The 12,691-nt window shown below is 41.8% G+C and overlaps 1 protein-coding gene across 5 annotated transcripts in view; it reads left to right on the plus strand.

The window, feature by feature from the left end:
- Kdm5c (lysine demethylase 5C) overlaps window positions 1–12,691 on the plus strand; it is a 40,041-nt gene that overhangs the window by 7,847 nt on the left and 19,503 nt on the right. For 3 of the 5 annotated variants that reach the window (XM_059250254.1, XM_059250250.1, XM_059250252.1), the window contains exons 5-12: window positions 503–637; window positions 2,716–2,839; window positions 2,938–3,119; window positions 4,299–4,457; window positions 6,779–6,898; window positions 7,022–7,180; window positions 11,682–11,863; window positions 11,960–12,122. In XM_059250254.1, the coding sequence (XP_059106237.1) occupies window positions 503–637; window positions 2,716–2,839; window positions 2,938–3,119; window positions 4,299–4,457; window positions 6,779–6,898; window positions 7,022–7,180; window positions 11,682–11,863; window positions 11,960–12,122 (1,224 nt within the window). The remainder of the gene's footprint in view (window positions 1–502; window positions 638–2,715; window positions 2,840–2,937; window positions 3,120–4,298; window positions 4,458–6,778; window positions 6,899–7,021; window positions 7,181–11,681; window positions 11,864–11,959; window positions 12,123–12,691) is intronic. The other 2 variants (XM_059250251.1, XM_059250253.1) reach the window with 1 other exon arrangement.

Below are 12,691 nucleotides of genomic sequence, written 5' to 3' on the forward strand. Positions count from 1 at the left end.
CTTTACCCTTTTCTAGTGGTACTTTTTTGTTTTCTTATAGAGTCTATTGTCGAAGTCCTATAGTTAGTTATCTGGGTTTGGTTCCACCAGAGGGGGAAAAAGAAAAGAAAAAGCCTTGTTAGTGGTAGGAAGATAGCTCGTTGGGTTAAAGTGCTGGCTTCTAAGCCTGGTGGCCTGAGTTCCACCTGGAATACACATGGTGGAAGAAGAGAACTGATTCCCAGGTGTTGTACTCTTACATTCACATGCTCACTGTGGCATGAATGCCACACAACATAGACACACACAAATAAGTAAATGTTTAAAAAAAAAAAAAAAAAAGGAAGGGAGGGAGGGAGAACAAATTCCCAGAGGTGTTAGTGATAAAGACCAGTTAAACTGGCTATTGGTGTTGATCAGGGGTATAGGCCACAACTTTGGCCATTGGATGAAAGTGAAAGGAAGGTCTTACTTGGGGGGCTGAAATTTCATGCCCTGTGCCTTACTCTTGACTTATCCCTAGCAGTGTAACACACGTCCATTTGATAATGAGGAAAAAGACAAGGAATATAAACCCCACAGCATCCCCCTTCGACAGTCTGTGCAGCCTTCTAAGTTCAACAGTTATGGACGACGGGCAAAGAGACTACAGCCTGATGTGAGTACTTTTCTTCTTGCCACTAAAGAGGCTTTAGGGTAGAAAGAGTCCTGCTTGCTGACTGAAGCTGTGCACACTGTTGTACTTTCTTTTGTGCTCTTAAGCATTAGTGTGCCTCTCTGTGGCTTCATTATTGATCATTTCTCTACTCAGTTGAATTGGAGATCTGTTTGTACTATACTTTATATATATATGCCCTGTGTGCCTGGTTTGTTCCTTTCTTTAGTCAGTCTGCTCAGAGTAGAAGTCATCTTATTTCTATACCCTACCTTCAGGCAGAGAGGATTATGTGCCATACTTTTTTTTTTTTTTTTTTTTTTTTTTTGGCAGACAACAGAGAACAATATATACATTATGTGCTCATTGAGGAATACTAATTTAGCAGGCCATATTAATAATGTCAAACATTGTTTTACTTTTTTTTTTGGAGACAAGGTGACTGGCCTAGAACTTGCTATGTAGACCAGAATGTCTTCAAACTCTCAGAGATCTACCTGTCTCTGCCTCCCAAGTACTGGGTCAAAGGCATGCACCTCCTACACTCAGCAATAATGTTACTCTTTATTTATTTATTTTGAAAGATTTTTTAATTGGAATTGACTTAATTAAATTATTTCTTCCCTCCCTTTCCTCCCTCTGTCCCCTCCCAGTTACCCTCCTTCAAACCATGTCCCCTGTCAAGTTGATAGCCTCTTTTTCTTTGATTATATTTTTTGTGTATATTCATGCATATATGCAACAAATATACATATAAGTATATGGTTTCAAAGCTGATCACTCTGCATTGGACAATCAAATAAAGGGGCTCATCCCTAGGAGAAGCTAATTCTTCTCCTAGCAATCAGTATTTGCCTGTAGTTCTTGGTCTAGGGATGGGACACCATGAAATTTCTCCCTCCCTCCATGTTAAAATATCCATTGGTATTGCCATTGTTCTGGTCTTGTTTATGCAGTCGTTTTTTGTTTTGTTTTGTTTTTGTTTTTGTTTTTGTTTTTTGAGACAGGGTTTCTCTGTGTAGCCCAGGCTGTCCTGGAACTCACTCTGTAGCCCAAGCTGGCCTCGAACTCACAGAGATCTGCCTGCCTCTACCTCCCAAGTGCTGGGATTAAAGGCGTGCATCACCACCACCTGGCTTAGATTTGTTTTTTAATTATGTGTATGCACATGTGTTTTTGTGGAGGAGTATGAGCATGTGAATGCAATTGCCCACAGAGGCCAGAAGGAGGAGTCTGATTCTTTGGACCTGGAATTACAGGTGATTAATTGTGAGCTGCCTGCATGGGTGCTCTTAACCACTCAGCCATCTCTCCAGCTCTTGAAATTTTTATATTTATTTGAAATTTTCATATATGTATACAGTGTATCTTGATCATATATACCTCTCAACTCTCCCCCACACATACTTCCTCTAGTATAATCTTATCACATCTCCCAACTTCATATCTTCCTTTTATACTTTTTAATTAATGTTTTTAACCTGTTGAGTTTAATTTGTATTGTTCATTTGTACATGGGTGTGTACACCAGGGCATGAGGAACCTACCAGTTGCCTATCTCCTTTCCCTGGCAGCTGTCAACTACTAATAGGTCCTCCACTAGAGATGAGACCTCATGAATCCCTAAATTTTTTATATTATTATTATTATTAGATTTGGTATGTGTGTGTGTATTTGTGTGTGTCCATATCTGTATTTCTGCTTTGGTAAGCGTGTACTAGAGGACAATTTACTGGAGTTGGTTCTTCTCTTCTACCACCTGGGTCCCAGAGATTCAACTCAGCTTGTCAGGCTTGATGGCAAGCAAGCACCTTAACCTGCTGAGTCATCTTGCTGGCCCTTTAAAGATAAGACTTGGGACTTATCCCTAGTCTTTGAAAATTAACTCTGAATTTTTGCCCTGGCCCATCTGTGCATGAGTTTTTGGTACAAACTTGGTGGTGTGTGTGTGTGTGTGTGTGTGTGTGTGTGTGTGTGTGTGTGTAGATATAGATATATATAGTCTGAGCTTTTCTTTTAGGGTTAGGCAGCCTGATCCAGATAGTAGTCTTGACACATTTCATTTCCTGCTTTCTTTACAGCCGGAACCCACAGAGGAAGACATTGAGAAAAATCCAGAACTGAAGAAGCTACAGATATATGGTGCAGGTCCCAAGATGATGGGCTTGGGCCTTATGGCCAAGGATAAGACTCTTCGGAAAAAAGGTAAGGTCTGAGATACTGGGGATGACTTCATATGGAGGGGGGAGACAGGACCATAAATGTCTCAGATTTAAATATAGAACCACTTTTCTCTCCTACAGATAAAGAAGGGCTTGAGTGTCCCCCCACTGTGGTGGTAAAGGAAGAATTAGGTGGGGATGTGAAGATGGAATCAGCCTCGCCTAAGACCTTCCTAGAAGGCAAGGAGGAACTGAGTCACAGCCCTGAGCCCTGCACCAAGATGACCATGAGGCTGCGAAGGAACCACAGCAATGCCCAGTTTGTAAGGACCCAGCCCTGACTTCCTAGAGCTCTGCTTCTCATCCCTTCAGTGAGCATTTCTCCAACATGGCACTGGACTAGGTTGCATTAAGTAGAAAAGTGGATCTAGAGGGCCCTGCCTACAGGTAGCTTACTTAATTGGGGAAAACAAGGCCAGCTAATTTGGAACAAAGAACAAGAAAGAGTAAGCAGCTGCTGTCCATATAAAGTTCTAGAGGGGTCCAGCAAAGACTCCTATTGTCCAGTGCTTCAGGTTAAAGGCTAAAATCTTCATTATCTTCATTATCATGCATGATCCAGTCCCCGCTGACCTCTAACCTCGTTGTCCAGCACTGCCTACCTCACTTCTCTTCTATAGCTGTTCTGAACTACTTGTAGGTATATTCTTCTTTTTTTTTTTTTTCTTCAAGAGATGAGCCTTTATTTCTTTTGTAATCCGCATTCCTTGCACATACGGTTTCTTCTGCCTCAGAGAATTTCTCTTTGTGCTGTGCTCCAGTTGCCAAGCACTAGCTTCCTTTCAAGTTTCAGGTAGCTTCAGATGTCCCCTTCAGAATGAAGTATTTCCTCCTAGAAGTCCTCCCTCATCTCTAAGTAATAGAATGCTGCTTCCTTCTCTAGGTTCCCACAGTATTTCTCATTGGCTGCTATGGCAGTTTTCAATTTTTAAGAACATTCTAGAATACTGTGTGCCTTTTGAAGGCACATACCAGATCTTCCTCATTTCTGTGCCATAGAATGCAATGTTTATTGAATGAATAAAATGAGAAGATTGAAGGCTAATAAGACTGTTCTTGCAGGGTGGTGGCAGCACACACCTTTAATCCCAGCACCGGGAGGCAGAGACAGGTAGATCTCTGTGAGTTCAAGGTCAGCCTGGTGTACAGAGCTAGTTCCAGGACAGCCAAAGCTACACAGAGAAACCCTGTCTCGAAAAACAAAATGGAGAAAAAGACTGCTCTGCTCTCTTATCTCTACTTGTTTGAGGGAGGTGGTATAAGCATGCAGCTGAACTCCAGACCTTGAATGACTAGCTTGTATAGGGCCATGAACAACCAAGCCAGCAAACACCTCTGGCTTCCAATGGAGAACTCTCTGGAATAGGATATTGTCTGGAGGGGCCTGGTATTTGAAGATTAGGCAGGGCCTATATTGATAACCCTTTGCTTCTCTTTGGCAGATTGAGTCATATGTGTGCCGAATGTGTTCCCGAGGAGACGAAGATGACAAGCTTTTGCTGTGTGATGGTTGTGATGACAATTACCACATATTTTGCCTGCTGCCTCCTTTGCCTGAGATCCCGAAAGGTGTCTGGAGGTGTCCGAAGTGTGTCATGGCGGTAAGACCTCCCCAGTCCCAGTCCACATGGAATATCTTACTTTCCTTTGTATAGTCTAAAGGGAGCCTCCTACCTCAGCTATATATGATATTATGTTTTGGGACTTCAGATTGAGGCTAGGCTTTGCAGAACTTTGTGAAAAAGAGGAAGAGAAAATGTAATTTATGCTCCTGTCTTGTGAGAGCTCCCAGACTACCTATGGGGTATTACAATTAGATGGGCTGTGTGTGGTGATGAATTATGTGTATTGACATGTAAGCAGATGTTAAAACTGATGTTAGAAACCCTCAGTTGTAGTAGTTGACCAGATAGGACAGGTAGGGGTTGGTTTGGTTGCTTGGTTGCTGGGTTGTTTTGTTGAGATAGTGTCTTACTCCGTAGCACAGACTGGCCTCAAACTCACATCAGTCCTCCTTCCTCAGCCTCTCAGCGCTTGAGATTATGGGTAGGAGTCACCATGCCCAGATCAAGGAAAATTAAGAGTAGTGATTAGGGAAGATGTCAAGAATGAGCTTTAAATGACAGGTTTAACTATTTATCTATAGATAGACCATATAGCTATTTTATTGAACCTAGGGCTTTGAGCATGCTAAGGAAGTACTCTCTACTGCTGAACTATAGTTCCAGCCTGTGTCTTATTTTTTATTTTTGTTTTGAACTCACTTTGTGGCCTAGGCAGGCCTTAAACTTGTAGTCCTCTTTCAGCCTCCCAAGTAACTGGAATTGTGGGCTTGCACCATCAGTCCTGGCTAGAAATTTAAAAAAAAAAAAAAATGTCCTTTTGATTCCCAAGTATTTTCTTTTTTCCATCATATATATAATTATCTTTAAGACACTTAAAAACTTGTTCTAGACTTCATAAAGATTTGTAACTTCATACCTTTTCTTTATTAAATGAATTAAAGATACGAAGTTTTCATCAAATGGGTATAATGATTACTTGCTTTCCTCTTGTTAGGGTATTTAGATTTGGTCTTCAATGATCAAGGCAGTAGAAGAGGTCCATTGGTGTTCCAGGTAGGGAAACAGTATTTTGCAGGAAAAGAGATATTCAGGAGAGAAAGTGCCTAGGGCAGGTAGGTGTAGTGTGGTAAGGAGAGCCACAAAAGCAGCAGTGTGGGCCAAGTACCCAAGATGTCTGACAGTCATTTCATGGCTTTCTCACCTTCGTCTATACTCTCCATGCTCCTCTACATTTCCCTCTGGGTTTGTGGGCCTCAGGGTTTGAGTAGCTAGGATTACAGGCTTGTACGACTGTACCTGACTTAGAGTTTGGGTGTGTGTTTGTTTCCGTGTTGAGGAATGATCCAAGAGTTTCATACATTCTGGGCAAGTGTTCTAAAGTTGTGTTTTGACATCAGTAAAAGTAAGGAGGAAAGGGGCCAAGAGTATAGCTCAGTGGTAGATGCCTGATTAACATATATAAGGCTCTGGGTTCAAACCCCAGCACCCCAAAAAAGAAACATAACTGAAACCGCATTAGAAGACATTCCCATGGAGAATGAACTCTGTGAGTATGTTAGTAACTTTCCCATTGCTATAAAGGTGTCTGAGAGAAACAGTTTACTATTTATTTAGCTATGTGTTTTTTATTTTGTAAGTATGAGTGTTTTGCCTGTGTGTACCTTGCACCATGTACATGCCTGGTGCCCACAGAGGTCAGAAGAGGGTTGTGGATCCCCTGGAGTTGGAGTTGCAGATGGTTATGAGCACCATGTAGCTGTTGGGAACTGAATCTGGATCTTCTGCAAGAGCAGCAAGTGCTCTTCAACTGCTGAGCCATCTCTCCAGACCCTGAGAGAAACAGTTTAAAGGAGGAAAGATTTTGGCTTACAGTTGTAGACATTTCAGTCCATCATGGTGGGAACATGCTTATAGTACAACTCACATTATGACAGCTAGAAAGCAGACAGAAAGACACTGTTAGACTGGGGAAAGATACTGCCTCCAAGAACCCAACTCCTGACCCACTTCCTCTAACTAGGCCCTGTCTCCTAAAGTCTGTAGAGCTTTCCGAAGTAGCACCACCATCTTGGGAGCAAGTCTTTAATACCTGAACTTTTAGGGGAGGACACTTCATATCCGAACCCTAACAATGAGTAGAAGTATAATACAAATGTTCGTGTGGCATGAGTAGATATGATAAGTTGAGGTGGTAAGAAGGGAAAGGTAGAGCTGTAAAGTAACACTTGCCCTAGGAGCCTTGCAGGCAGACCTAGGGCTCTTCTCCCTCCCTACTCTTATCCCATGTTTCTGTTCCCCTTGAGACGATTCTCTTTGCCTCTATTTTTATGATTTGTTCTCTCTCCTTTGGGTTTTAGGAGTGTAAACGGCCCCCCGAAGCCTTTGGCTTTGAACAAGCTACCCGGGAATATACTCTGCAGAGCTTTGGGGAGATGGCTGACTCCTTTAAAGCTGACTACTTCAACATGCCTGTGCACGTAGGTGATGGAGGGCTGGGGAAGTGCTGGGGCTGTTTCATGGGCATTGGTACTGTGCCTCTCCTGAGTTAATATGGACAGGATAAAATGGGCTCTGATCATCTGCTATCTTTGTTCCCCTAGATGGTACCCACAGAACTTGTAGAGAAGGAGTTCTGGCGTCTGGTGAATAGCATTGAAGAAGATGTGACTGTTGAGTATGGGGCTGACATCCATTCCAAAGAATTTGGCAGTGGTTTCCCTGTCAGTGACAGTAAACGACATCTAACCCCAGAGGAGGAGGTGAGTGGGCGATTGTCATGGTTGTATATGTCAGCTGTATGAGCTTGGGCAAGTTATTTAGTGTCTGAAAGACCTGTGTCTTTCAGGGATAATTATGCCTGCCTCAAGTAGTTACTTTGAGATTTAGATGAAGTGCTATATGTAAAGAACACAGCCTAGGTAGTATCCGAAATGTGCGTGTATAAGATGCTTTTCTCTCCGCCTCTGAGCCCCACTTCTGAATTTGTAATGTGGGGGTATACCTACCATGCCAATTTGTTAAAAGAATTATGTGAGAAGTAGGATAAAGTGACCTAAGGAGTGCTTGGCCCTTTCATACATGTTCAGTAAGTAGGATTTGTGTGCACAGGTAGAATTGAAAGTCCAGGTTTGACTGAGGGGGAGAATGTATTTGGGTTGGGGGCGGTGAGGGGCATGGGGTTTGTTTTGGTGGTTGTTGTTTTGCTTTTTTTTTTCTTTCTTTCTTTCTTTCTTTTGTTTTGCTTTTTTTCCCCTTTGTTTTGGTGTTTCTGGTTTTTTTTTTGTTTTTTTGTTTTTGGCTTGTTAGGTTTTAATTTAAACTTGAAAAATTGGTTCATAAAAATACTAAAAATATGAATATTAAAATATTGGAGCAGGAGAGATGGCTCAGTGGTTAAGAGTATTTGCTACTTTTGCAGAAGACCCAAATTTGATCCCAGTGCCTACATTGGGCAGTTGACAACTGCCTGTAACTAGAACTCCACGGAATCCAACATTCTTTTCTGGCCTCCATTGGTACTTAGGTGGTACACATGCATACAGTTACTTAAAAATAAAAATTAATCTTGCTGGGTGGTGGTGGCATGCTTTTATTAATTTATTTTTTAAAGATTTATTTATTTATTATGTACACAGTGTTCTGTCTGTATGTATGCCTACAGGCCAGAAGAGGGCACCAGATCTCATTACAGATGGTTGTGAGGGTGGCACACACTTTTTTTTTTTTTTTTTTTTTTTATGAGACAGGGTTTCTCTGTGTAGCTTTGCGCCTTTCCTGGAACTCACTTGGTAGCCCAGGCTGGCCTCGAACTCACAGAGATCCGCCTGGCTCTGCCTCCCGAGTGCTGGGATTAAAGGCGTGCGCCACCACCGCCCGGCAATAGGTTTTTTATAATGTGACACAGTAAGCCAGATCAAGCCAAATTTGAAAGAGTGAAAGAACAGGTTTTTTTGTTTTTGTTTTCGTTTTTTGGTTTTTTTTTTTTGTTTTTTTTTTTTTTTGGTTTTTCGAGACAGGGTTTCTCTGTGTAGCTTTGTGCCTGTCCTAGAACTCACTTGGTAGCCCAGGCTGGCCTCAAACTCACAGAGATCCGCCTGGCTCTGCCTCCCGAGCGCTGGGATTAAAGGCTTGCACCACCACCGCCCGGCTGGCACACACTTTTAATCCCAGCACTTGAGAGGCAGAGGCAGGTGGATCTTAGGAGCTCAAGGCCAGCCTGGTCTACAGAGCGAGTTCCAGGACAGCCAGAACTGTTACACGAGAAACCCTGCCTTGAAAAACCAAAAATAAATAAATGAATAGGAAAACCTAAGTACCAATGGAGGCCAGAAAAGAATGTTGGATTCCGTGGAGTTCTAGTTACAGGCAGTTGTCAACTGCCCAATGTAGGCACTGGGATCAAATTTGGGTCTTCTGCAAAAGTAGCAAATACTCTTAACCACTGAGCCATCTCTCCTGCTCCAATATTTTAATATTCATATTTTTAGTATTTTTATGAACCAATTTTTCAAGTTTAAATTAAAACCTAACAAGCCAAAAACAAAAAAACAAAACAAAAACCAGAAACACCAAAACAAAGGGGAAAAAAAGCAAAACAAAAGAAAGAAAGAAAAAAAAAGCAAAACAACAACCACCAAAACAAACTTCAATACTGTTTTCCAGCATGGCTGTACTGATTGAAGTTTTTACTACAATATTCAGGGCTTCCCTTTGCTCTGCATCACTGTTAGTATTGACTATTATTTTGTTAAACTGGAGATTGAACAGAGGGCTTTTGTGCATGCTAGGCAAATACTCTGCCACCTGTTTTCATTCCTTGTCTATTTTTCTTTTCTTTTTTTTTTTTTTTTTTGGTTTTTTCGAGACAGGGTTTCTCTGTGTAGCTTTGCGCCTTTCCTGGAACTCACTTGGTAGCCCAGGCTGGCCTCGAACTCACAGAGATCCACCTGGCTCTGCCTCCCGAGTGCTGGGATTAAAGGCGTGCGCCACCACCGCCCGGCTTTTTTTTTTTTTTTTTTAATTTACTAAAACTTTGTTATAAAAAAGTTACAAATAAAAATTGTCGCACAGAACTGTGATTATGAAGCCAGGTGATACCTCATTGTGGGTTTGGCTTGTGTTTCTTTGATGATTAACAATAGAACATTTTTCATATACTTGCTTTGCTGCTTGTATGTTATCATTTTAACAATTATTGAATCTTTCAGTTGTTGATAACTTTGTTTATATCTATCTGTTGTCTGTTTTAAAATCTGGTCATCTGCTTTTTTTTTTTTTAAACTGTGGTTGTTCATGTCTTTTTAGGCAAATAGTTTGCAAATATTTATTCTGTATATTCTCTTTGTTGTGTTTTGTATAATGTTGGGTTTCCTTGAAAGAATTAATTATTTATTTATTTATTTATTTATTTATTTCACATACAGTGTCCTGCCTACATATATCCCTGCAGGCCAGAAGAGGGCACCAGATCTCATTACAGATGGTTGTGAGCCACCATGTGGTTGCTGGGAATTGAACTCAGGACCTCTGGAAGAGCAGCCAGTGCTCTTAACCTCTGAGCTATCTCTTCAGCCTGGCTTTTTTTTTTTTTTTTTTTTTTTTTTCTTTGACATAGGATCTTGCTATGTAGCCCTGGCCTGGTTCTCAGCATAGGCTCCTATTAAACTTGTGGCAGTCTGTCTTTTTCTTAGCCTTCTGAGTGCTGGGATTACAAGCATGTATCTCTAGCTTGCCTTTGTTTTCTTTGCTGTGCAGAAGCTTTTTAGTTTGTTGCAGTGACATTTATCTTTTTGTTGTTGTTTCTTGTGCTTCTGAAGTTTTATACAAGAAATTGTTGCCCATTTTGGTGTCCTGTAACATTTTCCATGTTTTGTTTCATAGAGTCATAGTTTTAAGTCTTACATTGAAGTTTTAATCTCTTTAGAGTTAAAATGAGATGGGAGCCTAGTTGTTTTTTTTTTTTTTTTTTTTTTTTCATATAGCTGTTCAATTGATCTAGCATCATTTATTAGAAAGACTACCCTTTTCCCAGTATGTGTTCTTCTGTTTTGTTTATTTGTTGTGTTGTTTGTTGAGACCATGCTTCACTATGTAGCCCTAGCTGGCCTAGAACTCACTCTGTAGACCAGACTGGGCTTGAACTCACAGAGGTCTGTCTGCCTCTGCCTCCTGAGTGCTAGGATTAAAGGCACGTACTGCCACACCCAGTTTCATTTTATTTTTTAACACAGGGTTTTTCAATGTAGCCCAGGCTAGCCTCAAATTTGTGAACCTCCTGTTTCAACCTCCCAATTGCTAGCATTAACAGCTATGTTCCACGTCATGTTCCTAGGACCTTTGTTGAAAACCTGTTGGCAGAGCAGGCCTTATGGTAGATATGTATCCATAATCTTCTCGAAGTTAAAGTGATTTGTATTGAAATTTTCTGTGTGTGTGTTTTATTTTGGGAAGAAGTGTAGAAAACTCATACGTTTTTAGGTATGATGCCAAACTGTGTACAAAAGCAAGTAACTTAAAATTTAAGTTCTTGTTGAGTATGATCACTCACTCTCAGCCCTTAAAAGGCTCAGGTAGCATTATTGTGACTTTGATGTTGGTCTGGGCTATACAATGAGATCCTGTTTTAAACTAAAAAAATGGGCCTGAGGAGGTGGCTTCGTTTTTAAAGTGACTGCTGTGCTAGCATGAGGACCCAAGTTTGGATCCCTAGCAACCACATAAAAAAGCCAGGTGTGGTAGTTTGCCTCTGTAACTCTAGTGCTGAGGGAAGATAGACAGAGACAGGGAAATCAGCAGAGTCAGTTTAGCCAATTGGTGACCTCTGGGATCAGTGAGAGATCCTGTCTCAAAAAACAGTATGGAGAGTGATACAGGAAGATACCTGATGTTGACCTCTGGCCTTCACATGTATGTTCACAAATGTGCACCCACAAAAACACACACTCACAATACACCACACACACACACACACACACAGAAAATAAGACCAAAAAAAAAAAAAATGCTGGGCTTGGTAATTTAGGCCTATAATCCCATCTGCTCAGGAGATTGAGGCAAGAGGATCACAATCTCAAGGCCTGCCAGGGCAGCTTAGGAAGATCCTATCTCCAAATAAAAAGTAGAAAAGACTCAGGGTACAGTGGTAGAACATTTGCCTAGCATTTGTGAGGCCCAAGGTTCAATCCTCAGTACTGGGGTCAGGGGAACGCTCAGTTCCTTAGCACAATCCTCATCCTTCTGTACAAATATTTGATCTGACAGGAGTATGCTACAAGTGGTTGGAACCTGAACGTGATGCCTGTATTGGAGCAGTCTGTACTGTGCCACATCAATGCAGATATATCTGGCATGAAGGTACCCTGGCTCTATGTGGGCATGGTCTTCTCAGCCTTTTGCTGGCATATTGAGGATCACTGGAGTTACTCCATTAACTACCTCCACTGGTGAGTGGGGCCATGGCAAGCTGGGGAAGCAGTTAGGGTGGGCTCTCTACATAACCCATGTATATGACCATTCTGTATCACATTTAACTTGAACAGGGGTGAGCCAAAAACCTGGTATGGGGTCCCATCGCTTGCAGCAGAACATTTGGAAGAAGTGATGAAGAAGCTGACACCTGAGCTTTTTGATAGCCAGCCTGATCTCCTTCACCAACTTGTCACCCTCATGAATCCTAACACCCTCATGTCCCATGGTGTGCCGGTGAGTACCCAGGAACATAAGCTAGGGATAGCAATGATGTACTGATGACTTTCGTGGTAGTAATTGTAGTCTTCTCTTGTGATTTATCACTGCTTTTTCTTACTCCTGTTCTGCCTTGAGTGGGCTATAGGTCTGATTGCTCTGATATCCATGGTCATCATGGTTGATTAAACAGTGTGATAGAGTTCTCTGGGCCATGTGTTTGAGAGAAGTACCTCACGGATGCCTTATCATATCTAGCTTCCAGCTAGTGGAAAAGGGAAATGGAGGAAGGACAGGGCTAGAAAGTCTCGCTTTTCTTTTTAGTTGTATTCTTTTGTGTGTGTGTGTGTGTGTGTGTGTGTGTGTGTGTGTGTGTGTGTGCGCGTGCCTGAGTGTCTGTATGTACACCATGTGCGTGCAGTGCCCATGGAGGCCAGAGAAGGGTGTTAAATCCCCTAGAACAGGAGTTATAGCTGGTTAGGAGCCACTATGTGAGTGTTGGGACCAAACTCGGATCTTCTGCAACAGTAGCAAGTGCTCTTATCTGCCGAGCTATCTTTCTGAAACAAGGAAGGAGGGAGGGAGGG

The sequence above is a fragment of the Peromyscus eremicus genome, chromosome X, assembly GCF_949786415.1.
Source record: "Peromyscus eremicus chromosome X, PerEre_H2_v1, whole genome shotgun sequence".
Classification (NCBI taxonomy): domain Eukaryota; kingdom Metazoa; phylum Chordata; class Mammalia; order Rodentia; family Cricetidae; genus Peromyscus; species Peromyscus eremicus.